Raw genomic sequence first — 23,857 nt, forward strand, 5'->3', positions numbered from 1 at the left:
GGATTTCCTGCTCCTAGAAATTCATCCCAGAGATTGCTAGGGACACATTTCTAAACCAAAGAATCCTGACTTCCCCCGCTTCCAGAAATGCATGCCAGAGATCTCAGTGGCCCATCTTGGGACATGGGGCCACTCCAGTGCAGCCTTGGGGCTGCCAATCAGCAGATCACACCACAGCATCAAACTCACTCCAATGCAGTCCCAAGGCTGAAACTGCCAGTCAGCTGATTGGCAACACCAGATCCAGGACTACAGCAGTGTCCTGGTTTCCCTGGCTTCCAGAGATGTGCCCCCTGAAATCTCTACAGTATGTGGGAATACATAACTTTCTCCGCGTGTCTCAGTGGAGACTCTGCTGAGCGTGTCATTAGACCTGCATGTTTTTTCATTACTTCTGTCTGCACAGCTATAGATTTCATTGGTTTCCATCTATAATATGTGTAATAGTCTTAAAGACTTGATCTTGAATGGTCTGCTTCCCAACCTCACAGGAACATATTCATGTACACTTACTGCAGATACAAACACTATGAAAGAACCTCCCACAAGGGGACTCCTGCTTCTTGTGTAGCTCTACATTTAGGATTCCCTGAAAGTTGGCAGGATGTTGCCAGTTTGAATCTAGCACTGACTTTAATATCCTGGTGTCATTAACAATATCTGTTTCAGTACTGTATCTTTCTTCAGCACTGCAGCTGTTCATGGCACTGTCTGTCCTAGCCACTAATAAATCCTTGGAAGGAATTACCACTTTTTGGATAAGTAAAGTCACACTCTTTCAGAAAGTCTTAATAAGTTACCTGTCCTCACCAAAAGACCAGATAGGCAGCTCTTTTGCATCTAATCCCCTTTTTTTTGGTTTTTGCAGTTTCATTTTGAAAATAAAATGGCCATTCCTATTAGTCCAGGCCTGCTTCATCCAGCCAAGGACATTTGGCGTGCTCTGTTCTGTTAAGTTTGGTGTTTTTTTAGGTACTGATGAAAAAGAGAATATACTCAAGTACATAACCTTACAGAAAGTTATAGATTTTTACTCCCAGCTTCCTTTGGTGAGTATGCTGGTTATAGCTGCTTTACATGAATGTTCCAAAGGTAGTAAGCCATCTCATTCCTCTTGCCTTTGGTCAAAGATGGGCCATGGCATAAACTGGATATTTCTGGCAGAAAGACCAATTTGCCTTCCTTTTGCACTTTCATATAGCTAATGTCTGGCTGTCATGTCCCAGTTTAACTGTGCTGTGGAATGATGTAAGCCCTGTTTTGGGATCCTTGTCAGAAAAGGAAAAAGCAGTTGCTAAAACTTGATTGCTGAAGGTTGAATAAGAAGGGAGAAGTCACTGAAATAAATTTGAAGCCTCAGATATTAGCATGTATATTCTGGCCATGTGTAAAAAGCATTGCTCTGAATTAGGGTCTTCTGGCTTCAATCCTGAGTCAGAAAAGAATGGCCGTGGAATTCCTTGTGTTACATCCCCTACAAGAAACGTTCCTATCCAGTGTTCTTCCCTCTGCAGCAAAAAAGGAGATGCATTCTCAAGGGTAGTACTGGTCTTTATTCCATGACCGAACCCTGCTTACCGTAAAAGAGCCACATTTTATTAGAAGTCTTTTATTATCTCATCATTGGCTTAAAATTAGCAACTTTTTGGGAGAATGGTTATATGCAATTTTCAGCATTCTTCAGGCAGCATATTAGTTCATATAGTGCTTAGTTCAGGTTTACTTCAAGCTGTTGGAATTGGATACCATCTGAAAATGTTAATCCATCCAATTCTGTGCCAGGCTACTATTCATTCTTCTGCATCCTCTCTCTCCAGAGATCTGTCTTATGATAAAATCATATTGGAGAAAGCAGTTTATTTGCATCTAAAAAGAGATAAAATAGAAGTTTTATGAGAACACTTAGAGTTTCTGCTTCTGCTATTTCCCGATTCCAAAGAATAGCTTTTCAGTCCTTCTGACAGTTCCTGCTTCCCAAGGCACTGTTTTTTATATGGGTGATGAGAATTCTTTGTTCCTGAGTATATGACCTTGTGTATGCTTATGTCTAAAACGCATTGTTCAAGTAGCCCACCTTACAGAGCAAGTCAAGCTGTATTACTTACCATTTCTTCATTTTTTGTCATTCGCATATTTTTACAAACAGTTATTATGTCTTCCACAGTTTTACTGAAGAGTGGGTCACAAATATATTCCTGCAGTACCCCAGTGGAAACACCTTTGCTGAATCACAATTTGCAGTTACGTTTTAGGAGTCATCATTAGGCTAGTTTTACTCAATTTAGCATGGACTACGTTAACCTTGTTTAGTGCTAGTATTTGTAATCATGTCATGTGAGACCAAGTCAAATGCTTTAGAGAAGCCTGTGTATATTGTCACAGTTAACTTTATCAGTCTATCTCTTAATCTCGTAAAAAATATTAAGCTTGTTTGACAGCATCTACTTTCCATAAAAACAAATTGATTATCACTAATTATGCTACAGGCATGTAGTACCTTAGTGTCGTGATTCTCATTTGGGGTGCTGCAAACCTGTTCAGGGTTGCTGCAACTGCCACTGCAGTCAGGAAGAACTGCCCCATATTTTCAAACTCAGGAGTGATGAGTAGGGGGTGCACATAGGTGTACATGCACGCCCTGAGCGTGGCAGTGCACCCTCTACAAAGTCGGCAGCGCCTGTGGGTGGTCACTGCTCATCAGCATGGCTGGTGGCACCTGCAGACATTCCACAATCACTGCTGGCTGCTGCTGCTGGTAGCGGCTGCGGGTGGTCACCGACCCTTGGTCAGTGCTCACCACCTACCTCCCCCACTGCCAACAGCGCCGGCAGCATCTGTGGGAGCTCCCCGACTTACCGCCACTGCATGCCTGCTGCTGCCGCCATGCCCCTCCAGCCACCGGGGGCATGAGTCATTCATGCTCAAACTTACTTGATTTTAGGTCAAACTTAAAATGAAACTACATTTTCCCTGCCCTGCTCCAGGCCTCGGAATACTCATCCACTTGCCCCAGCCCCTGGACTGCTCTTTTCAGCCCCACCCCACATTGGGGTATTTTTTGCCTGCCCTCCCCTCCTCTCCTCCCCCTCCCACCCAGCCAGCCAGCCCTCTCCACTCACCTCCCACAAGCTGCTCCAGGTGCAGCCGCTTTCATCAGCTTTCACCACTGCTGGAGCCAAGCAAGTTAGTCCTGGTGGGGATGGGGCTGGAGGGATGGGGGTTGTAAGTTCATTGAAGAAGGACCCCATGCCACCTGTGGATTGTGCCTCATCCCCACACTTCATGAATCATGTGCCTTCCCCCCCATGGATTGCACTGCCCCCCCCACTCCACCTGTGGGTCAGACTGGCCCCTTTCCCACCCCTTCCATGGGGTGTGCTGGCCCTGCTCACCTAACTAGCAGGTCATGCTGGCCCTGTCCACCCCACCTGTGGGTTGTACAGCCCCCCCCCACCCCTCATTGGTTGTGCCTCCTCCTTCCATCCCCCCGTGAACCTCTGATCCCCTCCAAGTCTGCTGGACCCCCAACCCCCTCACTAACCCTCCCCATTCAGTCTTGCCTGATATCAGGGAGCCATTTTGATTCAATTTAGCCTCGCCCTAAGGCCCCTGAATGTCTGTATTTAGCCTCAAACAGTGGTTTTGTAATGGGTGCTGCTAACTTCAGGAAAGTTATGAATAGGTACCTTGAGGTCTGAAATGGTTGAGAAACCCTGCCTTCGTGTTTATGTTGCATATAATCTTTTCCAAGATTTGGCCCAGATCACTGTCCAGCCAGCCAGCCTGTATGTAGGTTCTTGTGCCATCCAAATTCTATTGGTATAACATTGTCTCTGAAACTCTGAAGTGTTCCTAGAATGTTAAAATCAACATCAATAGTCCAAAGAGTTTCTCAACCAATTGTTTTTATATTCCTGAATGCACATTATTTGTATCTACAGATTTTAAAATATTCATAGTCGCTGATGAGCAAAACCCAACTTTGGGCTGATGGTTGTGTTAATGCAAAACCTGGTTAATTGATTTTCTCTTGTAGTTGCATTAAATTTTGAGAAACTGGCCATTTTAAGGCAACAAGTATATATATTAGGGGACACTGATTGAGATTTTCTAGGCCAATACTGATTAGTTGCCAATATGCAGGTCCGGATTGTAAGTCTGTTGTAGGGGAAGGGGTATGGGGGAAAGCAGCAGATTGAGGCCCCTGCAGCGAGGGAGGGAGTGGGGCTGGGGTAGGGCACGGGACAGAGCCACAAGCTTCTCATCTGGGGGGAACGGGGGGATCTCCCACCGCTGCACACACCCTGGGAGGGCATGGGGGTCATGTGCCCCTGGATCTGTGCATGAGGTGAGGGTGGGCTGTCCCTGTGGGCTGGGGCCGAGGTGGTGCCAAGCTCTTCCTGGCTGCGGCTGGGACGTTACTACACTCGGGGCAGATGGCAGCAGCACTAGGAGAGGAACTACCAGCAGGGCTGCAGCCACCCCAAAATTCACCATAGCCTCCCTCCCAGCACTGTTGCCACCAGCCCCAAGCACAGTCCAAACCAGTTCCCCTGACCCCCACCCCCACCACACCTCCCCCCCCACCAGGAAGAGCCCAGCACAGCCCTGGCCCTAGCTCATAGCAGCAGCATGCCCTCACCCTGCACACAGATCTGGTGGTACACTCCTCCCACACCCTCCTGAGGTGTGTCCAACAGCAGGAACTGTGACCCCCCGGACGAGCTTGCTCATGGCTCCATCCCAACTGTGCAGCCTCAGCCCCACTCCCTCCCTCACTCACCGTGAGGGCCTCAATCTGTCCCCCTCCATGCCCCTTCCCTCGCAACAGACTTACCAGCCATACCCGACTCTTCTCCCTGCTGTCGGGCTACGCTTCTGGCCACCTGTGTGCTATGCTGCGGCTGCACGCATGACTGGGGGTTTTATCAGCCACATCAGCCAAAAAAAGCCGAATGCCAATACTGTCAATTTTCCTTATATCAGTGCTGATCCAATATGGGACTGATGTATCAGTGTACCTCTAATATATATATTGCTAATCAGGGCCATGTTCTGTTTCCACATATCAAAACAAAATTAGGTCATTATCACTGGCATCTAGGTACTTTAAGTAGATTTTTCATCTGTATCTGACAATGATATCCAATACTTATTATAAAGTAGTAGTTGTAATGTTATTTGTTAGAAAATTATCTGGTATTTTTTGGAAATGTTTTTAGAAATAAAACTTTTTTTTTACCAGTAGCTGTAGCAGCATGAGGTCTTTGTCATATGTGCTCCTACTTGAAATCTCTCGTAATACTGCAGTTTTTTTCTATAGAGTATAAATCGATGTTTATTGTGTTCTGATGTAATTGTGTTCCCACATTTGCTCTGGTGGTGTGAGAGGCCCCCACCACTACCCCTTTGTCTGATTCATTAGTTGGTACATTGCAATCTAAGCATTCCAGGGCCAGTCTTTTCAAATTGTCATCGACTCTGGAACATATAATAATATTTGTAATGCAGATTCCCTGCCTCTCTGCATGCTCTTTCCTAAACAAGGTGTATCTGGTAATTTTTAATGTTTAACAAGCCATCGTGATTCTGAAAGAGGGACATGATAGTATTTCTGGTGCCTTGTTAAGTTTTTGATTAAAATGCATTGTTCACTGCATGCAGATCCATATGGTAATGATGCTTCTTAGGTTTTGTTTTCCATACTGTTAGGAGGATCCTGAAGTACCTAGTCTACATCAGTCATTCAGTTCAGGAAGATCCACAGTTTACAAGTTAAATTCACAACTGATAAATGGAGGATCTAGTCTTTCCATGTAGGGTGGAATATTCTGTCCATCCCCGTTTCTTCATGTTCATTTTACAATATTAATACAACAGCACAGTGCACAGCTTATCTTATTTCTTAATTTAGAAACCCAAACAGATGCTTGTTTCAGGGGAGTAGATGGCTGTTGTTCTGAGGTGTGGGGAGTGTTTTCTTCAGGTGGTATCATGCTGCTGTTGCTTTGATATACAGACTGCTGGGGTTGGTGTGTTCAGGAAGGCTAAGTTTTCAGACTCCAGAGGTGACTCAAAAAAAGCTGCTTGAATGTGTTTTGTGGTGAAGTTCAGAGAGGATAGTTGTCAGTCGGACAGTGTGCCAGCTGATCTGTTTAACGAATAGCTCAACTTTAGTAAATGCCCTTGACAGATAGCGACACCATATGAGTTAGGTTCCTTAAGGTCGCTACAAAAAATGAGTCTTGCAAGTCTGAAATGCCTTAATCTTATACCAATTTTTCCTCTGTCTTTCTATTGAGATGTTCATTTCCGCTGGTCCCTCTTGCTGAGTTTGCCCACCTGTATTTCTGGTTCCATTTATCTCCCTCATTAGTGTGCTCTTCTACATTACTTCTCGAGTTATTCAGCAACTGCTTTTTGCTACTCCTTCCTTTGAATCAGCTGCTTTGCTGATTGGTGTGTTTTTACTTTTTCTTTCTTATCAGGTCATTCAGTGGTCACAAGGCTTGTTCTTCCCAAGCTCCTTTTCTGGAGTCTTTGTTTAACTATAGCTTAGCAAAAACTGTGGCTCAGCAAAACTGGAATTCCTGCAGTGGCTACCTTGAATAGTACTCTTGATCACCTTTACAGCAAGTTATACTCCTAGTTCTGGGCATCTGTAAGGAAAATTCTCAGTTCACCTGTCTGCAACTATACTCCCAATTTCTACAAATTCAAAGTTAGGGTAGTTGCTTGATACTATGGCCCCATATATAATTACAAATTTTGTGGTTCAGTGATCAGCCTTATATAGATGGCTTCTGAGCTTGTGGCACTAGTATTTGCAATCAGGTATAAATTGGCAGAAACATTACTACAGTTACTATAAAACCCTTCTTTTCCACAGAAAAACCTGTTATACTCATAGAAATGAATTTCTTGCATAAAGGGGCAGCTTTTCATTTTTTCAGAGAAGCCAAAGTACAAGCGATAGAAGTCATGATTTCTTTACCAAGTTACAAAATACATCAGCCATCAAAGCACAAGTAAGGAAACATCTGAGGCAAAACATTACTTCCCTTTAAAATTCTCTTCCTCTAGAAAAAAGTAATTACTGTATTGTAAAATAACTTTTCTGACATAGAAGAGTTCAATGCCTTAAGGAAATGGGATGCTTTCTTTAAAAGAAAAAGTCGTATTACGTTGATTGGATATAAAACTGATATATCCTCCTACAAATAGATTGGATATCAGCACTAAAACTTTCTTTTGTCTTTTTGTAACAAATATACATGGCTATCATGCTGCTTACATTTTCTGTTACGTACTTTGTTAATCAGATAAAAATTGTGGCAATGGTCCTTCTTCACTTTGAGCAAAATCTGTGGCCTTGAGGTACTGCTTATAAGTAGAAATCCTGGTTTTCTGTGATTAAAATATCACAAATTCTCTAATAAAAAAATTGCTGATTCTCTGATAAAAATCCCAAAATCCATGGTTAACATTAAATGCCCCCACAGCCTTGCTGGAGGGAGCCCCCATCTGCCAGAGCTGTGGGGTCAGGGACCCAGGTCTTCAGCCCCCTGCCCCCAATGGAAGGCAGTGACTGCTACAGCAGGAGCAGGAGCCAGCCCCTTGCTGATGCCTGCCTGCTGCAGGCTTGGGTGGGGCCAGCTCCCAGTGGCAGCATGCATTCCCAGGGGACAGGGGAGACCCACGCCCCACAGATCTGTGGGGGGGGGGCAGGGCAGGTGTGTGCTGCCCTCGTGCACACACAGGAAGTGTAGCTAGGGTAGCATGGAGCTTACAGCGACAGGCAGCTTTTGTGCATGGCCCACTATGCCCTGCTGTCCCAGTCACACATGCTAGGCCTGGGGAGGGCAGCAGGGCAGGGAATGCAGCTTTTGGGACCCAGGTTTTGCAGCACTCCAGCCAGGAGAGAGGGGTTTGCAGTCTCTCCTCTGCCAGCCAGAGTGGCTGGCCAGCCACGCCCCCCGGCCAGAGAGTGCCCAAGCTGGCTGGGGGCTGAGGAGGTGGAGGAGGCTGTATCCCTCTCCCCTCCTTCTCCTGGCCGGAGTGCCTGACTGGCTGCAAACCTCCCTGCTCCTTCAGTCCCCAGCCAGCTTGGGCACTCCCCAGCCGGGCACCCTGGCCAGGAGGGGAGGGTTTGCAGCTGGCTGGGAGTGGTGGGGGTTTGCAGGCGGCCTAGTACTCTGGTCAGGAGTGGGCAGGCTGCAAACCCCCTCTCGGCCAGAGTGCCCGGCTGGCTGCAATCTCCCCACTCCCTCGGCTCCTACCCAGCTTCCCCCACCTGCCCTGACCCATAAGTGCCACTTACCTCCAGCAAGAAAAGTGAGCCTGAAGCAGCCTCTGGTAAGTGCAAGTGTCGGACCCTGCCCTTCCCCCTCTCCCTTCCCCTCCCAGCAGGGTTGAGGGTTTCCCGGCCCCTTTTGCAAACAGCTCTTGTAGGCTGGAACTCAGCAAGCCTGCAGAGATCTTTGCAAAAGGGAGAAATCAGTGGGTTTCTCTTCTAAAAGAGAAAATCTGAGTTTTCTCTGATAAAAATGGGAAATCTGTGTTTTTCTGTGGGAAACGGAAAACCCGGATCTCTGCTTATAAGACATCATGGTACTTGTATGGTGGTTTGTTGGGGTTTTTTTGGCTTCTTTCTTTTTTTGTTTGGTTGCTTTTTAAATTGGAATCTGATGTTAGGACAGCATTAAATTAATGATCGAAATGAAATGAGTGTTCAAGGCTTTGGCACCTGTTCGGAAGAGCCACTGTGAGATTTGATAGTATAGTATATTGGGAATTCTGTTCCCTAACATTGTTATAAAATATTAGAGTATTAAAAATATTCAGTGTTTGTCTGAAATTGAAAAGGTTAAAGTAGATTTTCTGACATGTATCATAGCAAGCCAAATTTGGCAGTAGTATATGATATGGCATAAATTAGATTTCCTAGCACTTAGTCTTTCTTCTAATTTAATTACCCTTAGCCTACTTTACATGTCAAAGTGGTATAGGAAGGGCAGTTTGCTTTAATTTACCCTTTCTACACTGTCTGTGTGTAAATTAAAGAAAGTTAACCTCCTTTACACATTGGTGATATGTTTTGTTTATACCTAATAAAGTTCCAGGGGAGTCTAAATGGCTGCTTATTAAATCCTGTACTTATATTATAGTCATAAATAATTAGCTTTGTTTTTATTAATAATATTTCAGGTATAATTGATTTGGAATCTTAATTAGGTTAATTTTTAACTTGGAAAAACTCAGAGTTGAAATATTAATGCCATCATTTGATGCGCATTTGTTATGCAGATGACTACAAGATAATTCCACTGGATATAGAAAAAGTGTTGCTACCCATGACTGGCTTGTCATTTCTAGCATTGCTTTACCCCATAGGTAGTCAAGCTTCTGCAGTATGAATGTTAAATAATGTTTCATTAATGGGCTTTTTATGCAGGCATTTTTATTTTAGGTGAAGCAAAAATTTTTACTGGATTCCTTTGAGTACAACTTTTTTTTTTTTTTTTTAAAGAAAATGTCATTTCAGTGGCAGGGAAAATCACGTGCTAGTTCAGTTTTCATGGTTAAAAACTCTAAGATTGGTTGTTTTTTATCGCACATTGTTTTAATCATCTTGATCAATAATTAACATAGGAAATTATGCCATTTTAATAAACAGTAGAGAGAGAGATTTTCTCTGTAATAGTATTAATTAATGTATGTCTACATAATTAACTGTCCTCCACTGTAAATGCAATTCATTAATTAAGAAACTTTGTTTTAGGTTATTAAACAAGTATTATTTCTAGACAAATCCTCTCAAATTGTGATCTCTTCATGCCTTGAAAATCATGCAAAGTTAGCTGTTCTTAGTGTTTAAATGAGAAACTTGGAAGTAAAACCCAAGTGCTATTCTTTAGTATGGGGGTGGGCAAAAAATGGCCCGTGGGCCAGATCCAGCCCACCAAGCCATTCTACCTGGCCCATGGGACCCCTAAAAATGGTAGAAAATTTATTTTTATCTGCCCCTGACTTCCTGTCAAAGATAATAGGCACCAGCAGCAGCAGGACCCAGAGGGAGCCAGTGGCAGGACCCAGTGGCTGAGCAGCAAAGCCCACCTGGCTCCACCCAGCCCCCCATCCCACTCCTAGTCCCCAGCCAGAAGCCTCTGCGTCTTCTGGCTTGGCGACTCTCCCTCTGTCCAAATGGAAAGTCAGATAAGATTGGATAGAGGGGCTGGGGGTGGGGGTAAGATTGGACAGAGGGACCAGGGGGGAAACTGCTGTGATACGCCCAACAGCTGGGAACAGCATCATGCTGGCTGAACTGGACTGGAACAGGAAGCAGCAGGTGGGGAGGGGACAGAGGTAAGGGCTGCGGAAAGTGGCAGCGGCAGTGTGGGTTGTGCATGGGGGTCGGGGGGGTGTGGGGTTTGTGGGGAGTTGTGGGTGGGTGAGTATGGGGGTCTGTGGGGACGTGTGTGTGTGGGTATGGTATTATGGGCATGGGAGCCACAGGGTGCTGGGTGGGTGGCAGGTAGGGAGGAAAGTAGGGAAAGTGGCAGCAGAGGAGGGGGGAAATGGAAATGAGCAGGCGTGCAGGAGCATGGGGCCTGTGGGGCCCAGAGTGGAGTAGTAGGAGCATGGGGTGTGGGCTGGTAGGGGTCTATGGCAGGGGTTCCCAACCTTTTTATACTGCGGACTGGCAAACTGTATAATTTACAGATATAAATTTAACTTGCATGTTTAAATTTTGTTTTTATGGGGGGGGTGAGGATTGTGTGGGGTTGGGGCACTGGGGAACCCTGCAGGGGAGGGGACTGTGCAGGCAGTGACCCAGGGGGACCCAATTGGGGCTGCCTGGGAAGAAGGGGCTCTGCTACCTTTCCTAGAAGCAAGCAGCAGAGCTGCCTCCCGTTGTCCGCCCTGGGCACTTCCCTGCCCTCATCCCCCTACTCCCAGCCTCAGGCAGGGGTGGACAGTCCTGCCCAGGCTGGCATGGGCCCCAGTGCACTGGCAGCACCTTACTGGGCTCAGCCATGGCAGCGGGAGCAGGACAGGTCACCCAGACCCCACTGCCTCCCTCCTGGGGCTGCCCCGCCACCCGCATGCAACTACCGGCACCAGAAACTACAGCTCCTGTCCGGCCTGACATGCACCTGTTCACTCCCATCCCCACCTGCCCCAACCGCACAACAAAGCCGGGGACAGCTGCGAGCAGCCCTATTCTACATGCCCTGCACTCACCCATTCAGGCTGAGCAGCAGTGGTGACAGGGAACAAGCTGCTGCTCAGCACGGAGTAAAAGCGGCTGCTTCCCCTCCTTCTGCCAGTGATCCCTGTGGCAGCCACCCAGAGCTCATGCGGTGCTGTCCTGGCTCTCCTCTGCATCCTCACCGCCCATGGGGCAGCAGTGGCAATGGAGAGTGGGCACAGGCAGCCCACATACTCTCCAAGCAGATGCCACAGGGAGCACCGGCAGCGGGAGAGGAGGAGCTGCTTTTTCCCCCATGCTCAGCTGCAGTTTGTTCATCGCTGCTGCTAACAGGCTGTGCCCCACGCTGGCTCTGGACTTGCCTGTCAGGCTGAGCAGCAGTGGCAGGAGGAGCAGGACATGAACTGCTGCTGGGGCGGATGAAAGAGCCCCCCCCACCACCACCACCGCTGGGCAGTGTTTGCTGGTGGAGCCCACCCTGCGCTAGGCTCCGCTGCGGCTTCTTTGCCACTGGCTCTGCTGCCCAGCGTGGCTGCTCCGCACAGCCACTACAGCCATGCTGGGCAGCACAGAGCTGCCAGAAAAGGAGCCGCAGCAGAGCCTAGTGTGGAGTAGGCTCTGGCAGACTGCCCAGCAGCAGAGGGAGTGTGGAGTGCTTTTCCCTCTCTCAGCTGCAGTTTGTTTGTCACTGCTGCTGCCAGCCTGGGCTCTGTGGTGGCTCCGTGCTTGCCCGACAGGCTGAGCAGCAGCAGGGTGCAAACTGCGGCTGGGGCAAGGGGAAAAGTGGATGCTCCCCATCCTGCCACTGGTGCTCCCTGCAGCAGCTGCAGGGAGCACACACGGGGCTGCCTGTGCCCACTCTCTGTTGCCACCGCTGCCGCATGAGTGGCAGGGACATGTCAGAGAGGCAGGACAGCCCTCCATGGGCTCCAAGCAGGTGCTGCAGGGACTGTTGGTGGTGGGCGGGGGAGGGACGGCTTTTCCCCCACGCTGACCAGCAGCCTGTTCTCTGCTCCTGCTCAGCCCGGATGGGTGAATGTGGGGCGCACGGGGTCAGAGCTGCTCACTGTCATCCCTGCCTGTGCCGCAGGGCTTGGACAGGTGGGTCTGGGAACAAGCAGGCATGCAGCAGCCAGGCAGGAGACCCACACTGGTGCCCCGGTGCCAGCACTGGCAGGGCCCAGAGCAGCCAACAGGAGGACAGGGTCCCAGTTGGCCGAGGCTCTGTGGAGCTGAGCCAGCTCCTCCCTCTCCCTGCTGGTGCAGTGCAGCCTAGCTCCATAGACACCTGCCAGGCCACACCCCTTGTTCCAACCAACCTGCTCTGGGCTCTTCCCAGCATGGGCCGCGTGCTTCTACACGCCCGCTTGCTTCCACTCCCCCTGTCCCCCACCCCCTTCTTACCTGAATTTCCTGCTTGGGGCATGGAGGTGCAAAGAGCCCCATGGTCCCAGGCTAGAAGCCCTGCTGGTAGGGGCTTCTAGCTGGGAGGTGGAGCCGGGCAGGCCCTGCTATTGCAGGAGCCTGTGGGGGCTTCCCTTGGGTCTTACTGCCCCTGGCTGCTGTCATCTTTGACAGACAGCTGGGGCAAATAAATATTGATTTTTTTTTTTAAATTGTAGAGGCCCCATGAGCTGGATAGAATGGCCTGGCAGGCTGGATCTGGCCTGTGGGCTGTATTTTGCCCACCCTGATGTAGACCTAACATCCAGCCTTTTTTTCCCCTACTCCCAGAATCCAAATATCCTATTGTAATGGAGGGATGAGAAAGCAACAATACTTATACAACTTTTACCTTTCATAATAATGAAAGAGGCTTCCAGCCTATTCCCAGAGTCATGTCTGTGGGACTTGCAGCCCTATGGTATGGAGTAACTTGGGAGTGAGAATAGAAGCAAATTTTTCAGTGTTACTGGCTGATCTTATAGTATTACTGGTCTTCTATAGATAGCAGAACAAGAAGCACAGGGAACACCTAGAAATTTAATGGTTCATTTATTCAGTTCCAAGGAATTTGATACATTAATTGATGCAGGCCAGCTATTGATCTTAAAATCCAAGCCCAAATGCACCTATTTCTGGTACTCAAAGGGGCAAAAATAGTTGACCTCTGTTTCCTTGGGAACAAGGTGCTCCCTACTCCCTCGGGGGGGGGGGGTGTAAGAAAATAAAATCAGGTTTTAGCCTTTTACCTCAGTTTAGTGGGAGAAGAAATTTTTGAAAGCTTAATAATTTTCTTTCACAAGAGTAAATTTCAGTTTCTCAGCCACTTCCTCCATCTGTCCTTTTGTATCTATAAAGCGTAAGAGTGATGTTGTAGCAATTATAAATCCTTGCCTCTTTGTACGTATTTAACAAATTGTATCTTGATTCTGAGTTGAAACCTTTATACGTTATTTTAATGTGCTTGATTAGTAATAATTGTGATCATTTGAGCTTGAAGTGTTTTTTTATATGAAGCCGAAGTTTAGCTTGAGTTTCAGGGACTGCTTGGATTTTCGTACATTCCTCATTGTGGGTTCTGGGTCCCATGTATTTCTCTCATAAAACTAAACAACTAATTTATAGTTGTAAATTATTCACTGCATTTTCTAGTAAGCTCTGCAACTGATTAGAATTAAAACCATGGTACCTTAAGCCTTAAAAATTCATTAGGGAGAAGAATCATGTTTAGTAATAAAACCCAGAAGTTGTACACACATGTAATTACAACAGTTTTTGTAATAACACCTTTTTCATTTCCTTACTTATCCTGAGAAGCTTATTAATGGAAATATGAGAAGTAAATTGAATTTGGAGGACCAGGGAGTACAAAAACATATTTTTAAAATCCATAGATTTTTCACAACAATAACAAAATGTGTTTGGTCAATATGTGCAAAATCTGATTTATGACAAAAGCGGCTAAATGGTTTAAGAGAAACAGTTCATGAGTTTCTTAAAAGGCTCTTGTTTTCAGTGTTTTCTTCCCAAGGTATATTTACATTTTTTGTTTGCAGGCAGATTCTGGGCCATCTGATGAAGCAGCCCTGATCCTTCACAGAAAGGGATTTGATTGTAGACTCTCAAACAGAGAGATGGGGCTTCAGTGTTCAACCACTCAGGGAAAGGTATGTTAAATTGTTCAAGGGGTTAAAGCTATTTTTGAAAGCATGCTTGCTTTAAAATGATTTACAGTTCTTGCAGAACCATTATTTAATTTGTAAAAAATTCCTCATGGTTTCTACATATTAATAAAAATATGATGATTTGGACATGTAAGTGACTATTTAGGGATTAGCAAGTAACATGGCAACTTTTGGTTTGGCACTCTAGTCTTATTAAGCTCTTGGGAAAATAATTATTTTCAAACAGTAATCATTTTTCTTCAAAATATTCTTGTTTAGAATATTTGAATTAAGAGTGTCCTACCTGTATTTGTCTTCTGCATGTATGATTAGTTAATACCAACATGAATTTTCTGAGTTGCTACCGTGACAGTTTGAGGAAACAATGTAGCAAAATCATGAATTTATATCTAGGCCTTTGGATGGCCAACATCACTGTGACACATATTGATGGATTTTACTGTACCACAATTCTATGACACTGTGCTTATATTATTAGACTCTTAGAGTGTATCCAGACGAGCTTGTACATGCGGCTTGTAGTATCTCAAAGCCCTTTGAGAAGTTGCAAGAGGCACGTGCAGGAACAAGAAAACATTCCCTGTGCAGCAAATAGGCAGTGTGGGAACAAAATTAGACCCCTGTATATCTGGGGGTCAAAAAAAACCAGAGTGGAAAAAAGTGGACCAGGGCACAGTCCCAGACCATGCCCTGAGGTGGCCAGAAGCTGTGTCTTCCACAGAGAAGCTCCGGTAGCAACCAGAGCATCTCTATGGCTGGCCCTCACCCTGGTGCTGAAGCCCACTGCCTGCCCGCTGCCCTGACCTGGGCTCCAGTGCTGGTTAAGTAGGGGGGAGGGAGAGCAGAAAGAGAGGGGAGGGGACCATGGGCAAACCCCTGCCAGCCCCTTCTGCTCCCCCAGCCCCACATTGCTGCCCTGCCCAGCCTCCCAAGCCCCCCCATGGCTGATGGGGCCAGGACAGGGCAGCTTTTTATACAGCTGAGGACAGCACAGGTGCTAGTCCCAGACTCTAGCTCCCCCTGGCTGTGAATCCAGGAGGAGCCAGGCCAGTTTATTTTGCCGCAAGTGGCACAATTTGCCCCACACCAAAGTGCATGTCCAGGCACGTGCAAAAAGCCCCAGCTCAAATTTTCACTGTTTCTATTTGAGCTACTGCAAGCACACGTGCCTATATGTGTGGACATGCCCTTAATGGCCATAGACCTTGGAGTGGTCATAATCCACAGAACTAATATAGTTTGATTTGGAAGTAGAAATTCTCTGGAGGATTTAAGGGGGAAGATTAAATAGTTTTTGTTTCAAATTCTCATTATAGGATTACCAAACAAAATATCTAGCAAAAAAACTCAACTTTCTGTGTATTAATTAACCATAAGGCTGTGGACAGACCTTTAAAAAGCTTGAGCCTGAATTGATTCAATCTTTGCAGGTTAATATAACCTGCAGATATTGCACCAATTTGCAAGTGGGTAAACATTCACTTTTGATTCAGAAAATGGAAGCACATGCCTGCAGTGGCTCAGGCTAGAAGCCAGGGGTGCTAGAGTGAACCTACCCCTCCCTTCCACACTGCTGAGCTAAGGTGGGGGAGGGAGTATTGCCAGGCTCCAGCAGGACACTATGATAAGGGAGGGGTTTAAACCCCCACCCTGGCCTGCACAGTCCCCAGCTGGGGTGTGCCTAGAGGGGGAGAGGCAAGCATCGCTCGCCAAGCTTTTGTGGACTACATGCATCTGTTGATACTGAGCTTTTCCGTCTCCCTCTCCCTGCTGCCTCATACTGTCTACAACAAACTGACAGGTAGTACATTCATTGCAAACCAGGTCATTTCTCACACCTCTGTCCCCACGCTGACAGCATGCCAGTAGCAGCACGGAGCTTATCAGAACAAAAAGCTAATCAGCTCATCAAAAACAAAGCTGCTCTCTCATTAGTTCAAGCTCTTCTTAAACAGCTTTTTGCAAAGCGTTTTTAAGGAAGAATGGAGGGACATTACCAGATGACCTGTTGATTAGCTCCAAAAAGCCCTAAAGGGACACTGCCTTTGTTCTGCCTTTGTTCCAGTGAAATTGGAAACCCACACACAGAGACACCTCTCAGCATTAGCTAGCTTGGGGGTGGTGTGACTGTGACAAGATGATGGCTAGGGTCCATGCTGCTGGGGTCTGTGCTATGGGAGAGGGGGGCTTCATGCTTTTGCAGAATGTAGCAAGTGTGGGGGGCAGGGGGAAGCCAGGTAGATGTTGCTGTCTCCCAGCTGCAGTCTCCACCTCCTTCTCAGCCAGCCAGAGATCCAGCTAGGGAGGAGAGGGGTGGGGCCAGCCCTGCTCTCTGAAGCAGATAGCCCAGCCCATCTCAGGGCTGAAAAGCATGCCGGGGAACTCTGATTTAAGTTAAACCAGAAAAGGGTCTGGGACAGAGGTTCCATAAACTGGTTTGACCCAAATCAGTTGACTCTACATTCAAGCAGTTTTGGCCATTTTGAAACTGGCTTATGTTCACTGAACTTATGTTCTGTTACAGGTTTAAACCAGTTTCTGATCACTTAAACTGCTTTATGTGTAACATCTGTCCCTAGCCTAAATTGGCTGCATGTAAATGTTACAGAATGAATAGCGCTTGAATCATTTTTTTTACTGGCATCATTTATAACATTAGGAATTTTCAGTGGCTTATGAGGGCTTGTCATCATGTGTGGTGTTGCCTACAATAAGATGTTGTTATGATCATTATCTAGGATTAATGTAAAATTGGTTTCAAAACTTGTATTAGATTTTCTAAATATCATTGACTTTTTTTTTTTTTCATTTTGGAATTTTCAGGTAAAGGTGCACAAACTCTTTAATAAGTTCAGTGTTGAAAGTCTCATACCTGCATCTTTATCTTTGATGCATTCACCTCCGGATGCCAGAAATATAAGTGAAATCAATATGAATTCTATGGAGATAAATACCTTCCGGATTCGACTGAGATGAAACCTGGCTTTAATATTCAGAGAGTGAAGAGGAATCTGCAATTATATCTCCAAGTTTGACGTGCAATAAGAAGCACATTGTTATTCCAGCTTCTGGATACTGTGAGAAGACATGCATTTTAGAATTTTTTTGACCAACACAGTGAAAAGCCATGTTGCAAATGACTTTTTTGTTTTTACATAAAATACCAACATCAGTATAAGTTAATGCAACACATGAAGACATTTCTAAGGATGTTAACCTCTCTCAAATTGAATCTCAGGTTAAATGCTAAATAACAATTTAAGGTTTTTTTATTTTGAAGGGCGGGGATTGGATTTTAAATTACTTGTATTGCTGATCCTTGATTAAATTATATACAAATAATTGCAATGTTGAAATCTCTAATGCAGCTTGGCATTGAAATGAAATAAAAAGTTCTTGGGTAAAAGCTAATGTCCAAATATTTGCAATCATTTATATGTGACAATAATCTCAATTTATTCTTTATTAAATTTAACTTTTTTCCATGGAATGGAGATTTGAATTCTGTGATCCAGTGAAAGCCAGGAGTCTCTGTGATATAAGTGATGGTAGATTTTAATACTACCACCCACTTTGAGAATTATGTTGCTTAAAAACCATGGAATTTTAAGTTAATCCTGCAATGAAAAATAAAAGAAATGTTTAATAAAACTCCCATTTTAGTACTTGACATATTGGGATATGTGCAATTATTCCATCATCATATAGATGAAAAAAAAAAAGTCAGTCCATAAAATCACAAATACAAGATTTTTTTTACAAAACTCATTTGAATACTGATGTTCTCTGAAATGGGTTTCTATTCTAGGATTACCATATCAAGATAAATGTGCCTTATTTTTTTATATGTCTTGTTACTATTTTGGTGTCCACATTACTGTTTTTGGGGAAGGGTAGTTTATATAATACTTAAACTGTGTATCTTCTATTTGACAATGCTGGCCACTCTCTGATCTATGTCCTCCTGCACCAAATTTGTGCTATGTTACTATGAATATTTTGACTCTTTGAATGTATTAAAATGATGTCATGAAACAAAATATTGGAAAGATAAGATATGCTGTTAAATTTAAATTCAGCAACTATCAATGAATCTGCGCCTTGCTGCAAAGATTTGATAGTGTGCAAGACAGTTTGCAAAACCCATCATACAATGTGTATTTGCATTTCAGAGTTTGTGAACTGTGCATTGAGAATCATGTGCCTATATTTTAAAAATGCCACTTTTCAAACCCGATAATCACACATACATTGCCAATGTTTACCTTACTGAGGAATAGCTGCTTATTCCTCTCACATAATTTTTACCATACCAAGTATTTTGCATTGAATGCTGAAGCCATGTGAGTATGAAAATTATTTCCCTGAATAGAGCTACTGTTTACAATTAAAACATACTAATTTGCATTTGATTATGATACCCCATCCTGATCTTCCTTAATCGTCATACCTCTGACTTTCTCTCGTGCTTAGGCTTTACTTATGCATTCAGCAATGATTATGTTTAATACTAATAGATTAACAACTCTTCTTAACTGGAAAATACTAGTATTTCCTAAATATAACTGTCTGCTGTACTAATTTAATTGGATCATTTTGGTGCCGTGGTATATCAAATTTGTAGCTATACATCCAACTTTAAAGATACAAATAAAAGTAAAATTTTAATTTAATGTATTGTCATGGTTTGGATCTCTTTATCCTGATTGAATAGTTTCCTTACTTAATTCAATCTGCTCTATATTTTATAATCAAGAATTCAATATTTAGCAGAATTTGGTGCAAGTTAAGTGAAGAACAGAAAAATCACTAACCATTTAGTGGGAAAGTTAAAACTATATTTAAGTATATAAAGCAGAAAGTGGATGTTTCCATGCAATAAACATGTACTGTAAGGCTTGGTAACAGTATTGGAAATTATTTCCCTTTTAGTTGAAATTTGCAGATTGGTAGACTTACCAGCAGTAAGTTCTAATAGTAATATTTTTGGTTGCATCTTTAGAATGAAAATGTTTGAGACCTCTGTGCATTCTGTGCAAAGAGGATACTTGAAATACTATCTTAAATTCTGTTAAAGCAGAAAAGTAAAATTTTGATGCAATAAATTTTAAAAGTATTCTTGCCTGTTGGACTTGTTTCCAAAGGACCTGTTTCATATCATTAATAATTGTATTATCTTTTTCATTTGTCATCAGCTGTACAATCATGATGCCTGAATACTCCTTAACCAGCAGAAATCTCTTTTGTTCAAGTATATTCTAAAATTATTTTACATAAAAAAGAATTAAATGTCTTCTGTTTGTGTTATAAGTTTATGATGAAGTAATGACTTGGAGTTAATTTGAAACCCAGTACTAAACTTTTGAGCTCAGTCAAAACACCAATCAAAATTAGTGAAGAGATTTTCACTTTAATTGGTACAAGATTGGGCTGTTGCTATTTTCCATATCTCCTGTAAAAGCTGACTCAATACTTTAATTGCAATACTTCACTTCTGGTGGCACTTGATTTTCTGTACATTTGCAGTCTAATCATATTCCTTTGTATCTTTTCTAACCCTTAAAGCTGCTCGTATTTTAACTACTGGTTAAGAGAGCCAAGCATCTTTGTTTTACACAAATACGGATTTAAAGAAAATGCTGTACAGGGAATGATTTAAAACATTGTAATTATTTTCATATCAGAGTTGTACCTGTCCTTAAGGGGGTTTTTTCTTCACATTCCCATATCCTATATGTCTTTGATTTTTCTTGACCATGCTGTCTCTGAAACAAACCGATTTAAATTGAAGGTTTTTGATATTTTCTCTTAGAAGGTTTTATATCTTTTGGGGAAATGTAAAATAAGATCTCTAATAAAAGATAATCTGATTGTGTTATGTCTTCTGTGTCATCAATGCCTTGGCCACAGTTTATTAAAAAATAAATCTGATCCTTTCCAAAGGTTGGCAATTCAGTAGCATTTGTTAGGAACATGGATGTTCTATTGTGAAATGCATTGCTGGTGTAAGATGCCCCATTATGTATTAATGCTAAGTGTATATATAAAGCATAGATTATAGCTTCAGGTAACTAATGTGACTTCTGAACACCAAAAATTTCATCTGTTCATAGAGAAAAAGAAAGGCTTCTCCTTGATTACCCGATGAACAGAGAAGTAGAGCAGTTTTAAAGTATTTTAGAAGTATTTTCAGTGAGAGTTGAGAAATTTGTCTCATTCCTGATTTTATACACTTAGAGTGATGGAATGGGGACTGCTCTTGTAATTTACTACAGCAACCCCATTAAGTTTATTAACAAATGCAGACTTTTAGAAAATGCATTCACAATGACAGCACCCTTGAAACTGGAGTAGAATTTTTGAGTTAAAAAATATGAATGTTCTCCTTTTTCTAAAGCTAACTACAGCATGTCATGCTTAATTGGGACCCCTTTAATTGTAATAGCTGCTTTATTAGGATGCATCCCAAGGAATTGATGTAGCTTAATGATTGTGAATAGCAATAACTTATGTTTATTTACAATAGATTTAGCATAAATTTGGCTTAATCAAGAGAGCATTCAGCCAGAGGCAAGGGGTTAACCCATGTTGAACCAGATGGTAAGAACATGTAATTCCTTTTACTTCAGGATTTTAAAGCAAACAGAATAAAGAATTCACTTTATAAGCTATATGCACTGCATTGTGACATGGAGTAAACTTTTCTGGAATACCAAGGCACTTTTTTTGAAGTTTATCCTACTTTGGAGTCATAGGGCTCCTATACATGTGCAGGAGGGCTGCTCTGATGCTCTGTAATTATAGTGTGTCAGAGCAGACTTTCTTAATCAAGCCTACTGGAGCATGGTAATTACTGCACTCCAGCAGAATTCACCGTCATGTATATCAGCTTCCTTGTGCTGAAAAATGGCATTGAGACACTTTAAACTAAAGGTTGTTTGACTATCTTTAATTCAAAGCAACCTGCTGCCATTTTTCAGCACAGAGATGCTGATGCATGTGATACTCCGGGCGCTCTTAAAGAGCACGGCTCTGGGAGCCACGCTAATTAAAGTGCCGCCTCCCCCCCAACTTCCCAGAGCATGTGTATAAACTCCCATAGTTTGTTAGAAATACTTGAACTGTGATGAAGATAACTCTTTATCTCTGTCTCTCTGTGTCTCTCTCCCATGACTTTTGTATGTTTTTAGCATCATGAGGTTGTGAAACACAGATTTTGTTGCATCTCACATAGCACTCTATCAAATTAAATTTCCAGGATAAGGCTGTAAAGGAATGGCTGTCAAAATTGATTATGGAGCCCTTGCTGTTGATCCATGGAAAGCTGTCTGTTCACAAACAGTTGCACAAGATGCCCATAAAATGCATTCTCGGTTAAAAAGGGATCTGTATATCAAAGCAGACTTGCTTTTCTTATCATTGGACCCCATTAGCTCCTTTTCCCCTTGCTAGCCATGTCCCAGTAATCTTTCCTTCTTTTCTTAAGATTGTAGTGTACTAGATACTGAGACTTACTGCTTGGTGTCTATCCCACCTGAAATGAACTGAGGGGAAATGATCTACCTACTGTTGCCTAGTTCAACATCTAGTCAGAAGAGGCCTCCACAATGCTAAAGGTAAAACTAATCCTGAGGAGCAATATGGAATACAATTACTATAATAACCCTCTGTTGGACTGCCCTGATAATCTGGGTTATGGATTGTTGGGTTGATGAATATTTAACAGTAAAAATAACTGCTTGAACCTTTTGTTTTTTTTTAAAACATTAAGAACGTAAATCCTCTTTCTTGTATTGTGTATTAGTGACAACCCACATAAGCCTGTTTAGCCTCTTGTTTAGTATACCAAGAGTTCTTGCCTCTGTATTCACTGTACACAAAGGATATTAGAGACAGCTGATAGCATTCAGTGAAACCCTACTGTGGGATGCATTATACTACTTAGTTGCTTTTTAAAGTAAAGGGTGAAAGTCAGGCTATTTTAAGTCTCCTTCCCAATCACCAATGTTTATTCCATCTAAAATTAGATTACATGATTCAGTTATTGGTTTGAGTGCTTCTTGTTTGATAGAGATGGCTGAACTCAAAAGGAAGCTTGGGTTTCAAGAAAAGTAGAAAGGCCTTCCAGACATTACAGTGGAGAAGAGAAATGACATCAAAAGAATTATTTTTGCAACTAGTTCTATATTTGTTTTATAGCACACAGAAACTGGTAACATATTTGATATCTGGATCTCTTTTTGTTAAAGTTATACCAAACTTCTGGTATAACATGTATATGACATGTATATGAATAAAATACAGCACAGAATTTTATACCGTCTGGAAAATGAGGTGTGTGAATGTACACTGAATACATTCTGTAATTGCAGTTATAGGTGATTTTGTTTTTGTTTCTTGAAACATCATAGGTGACAGCAAAGTCAAGATACTATATTGTAAAATCCGTCTAAACCTGAGAAATTGGGTGCTTCAGATCTCAGAACAGGAGACCTGTATAAGAAGAAGTGTGATATATTATTTTTAAAAATATAATGAAAGTACTTTTTGGTCTGTTTCCCTTTTGCTCTGCAGGGAATAATTTCCAAAAAAATAGCTGTACTAAGATAACTGCTTTGCCTTCTATTGTCATACAGTGAAAACATGCAGCCTAATAAAGGAATAAACACATGTATCTGACTTGAGTTGAATGACTGTAATGTAAAAACTAATCCTATATGCCAGGGTTGTCCAACTTCTGGGCAGCTAGGGGTCACACCCTGCAGAAACCGCAGTCCTAGGGGCTGTGCACAATGCATGGACCACAGGTTGAGAGCCGCTTGCTGCTTGGGTGATTGCCCCCACTACTCCCCCTGCTTCTCCCACCATGCACGCAATGTGGGTGATTCAGCTCCCTTCCTCCCCTCTTGGCCCTGCAGGCAGCCTGGCTCCTCTATCCACCAGCCCCTCCAGGTCCTGTGGCCAGATGTCCCCTGACTCCTGCAGCACAGGCAACCTGCCCCCATCCAGCTTCTACTTCCTGTCCCTGTGTGTGATGGTAGAACCTGGGGGATCCTGAAAGATCCATCTTCCATGGCAGGAGCCATGGCAGGGTCAGGGGAGAAAGGAGATAGTGTCCTATTTGCCTTTTGGAGGTCACGTGCAGCCCGCAGGCCACTAGTGCGACAGCTCTAATATATGATAAAAGAAGTTACAGACCAAATTTAGTATGTTATATAATTTGGCACATTTTGTCTGAATTTATTATATTTATCTGTATAGATTTAAGATTAAACTAGCATAAAAAGTTATTGATTTTTAAAGAGCTATGAAATACAAACTTAATAGAAGATCTAGGCTAAACATTATTCTTATTTGGAAACTTAATTTTCAGATAAGTTAAAGAGGCTTGCATTATTGTTTCCCACCACTTTTCATTCTGACACAAATTTGTATAGTAACTGACGATTTGTTCAAAACTTACTTTTTAATTGTAGTTCAAATTTTCATCCTTTTTAATGTCTACTTTTATGAACTA

The 23,857-nt window shown here is 43.3% G+C and overlaps 1 protein-coding gene across 1 annotated transcript in view; it reads left to right on the plus strand.

Annotated features, from left to right (window-relative positions):
- The window catches only part of MAN2A1 (mannosidase alpha class 2A member 1), a 234,149-nt gene extending 211,139 nt beyond the window's left edge, over nucleotides 1–23,010 (plus strand). The window contains exons 21-22 of the mRNA XM_090038361.1: nucleotides 14,212–14,322; nucleotides 17,164–23,010. Of these exons, the coding sequence (XP_089894487.1) occupies nucleotides 14,212–14,322; nucleotides 17,164–17,316 (264 nt within the window). The 3' untranslated portion in view covers nucleotides 17,317–23,010. The remainder of the gene's footprint in view (nucleotides 1–14,211; nucleotides 14,323–17,163) is intronic.
- The last annotated feature ends 847 nt before the right edge of the window (nucleotides 23,011–23,857 follow it).

This window comes from Crocodylus siamensis, chromosome 3, assembly GCF_052110815.1.
Source record: "Crocodylus siamensis isolate JL-2025a chromosome 3, ASM5211081v1, whole genome shotgun sequence".
Lineage (NCBI taxonomy): Eukaryota > Metazoa > Chordata > Crocodylia > Crocodylidae > Crocodylus > Crocodylus siamensis.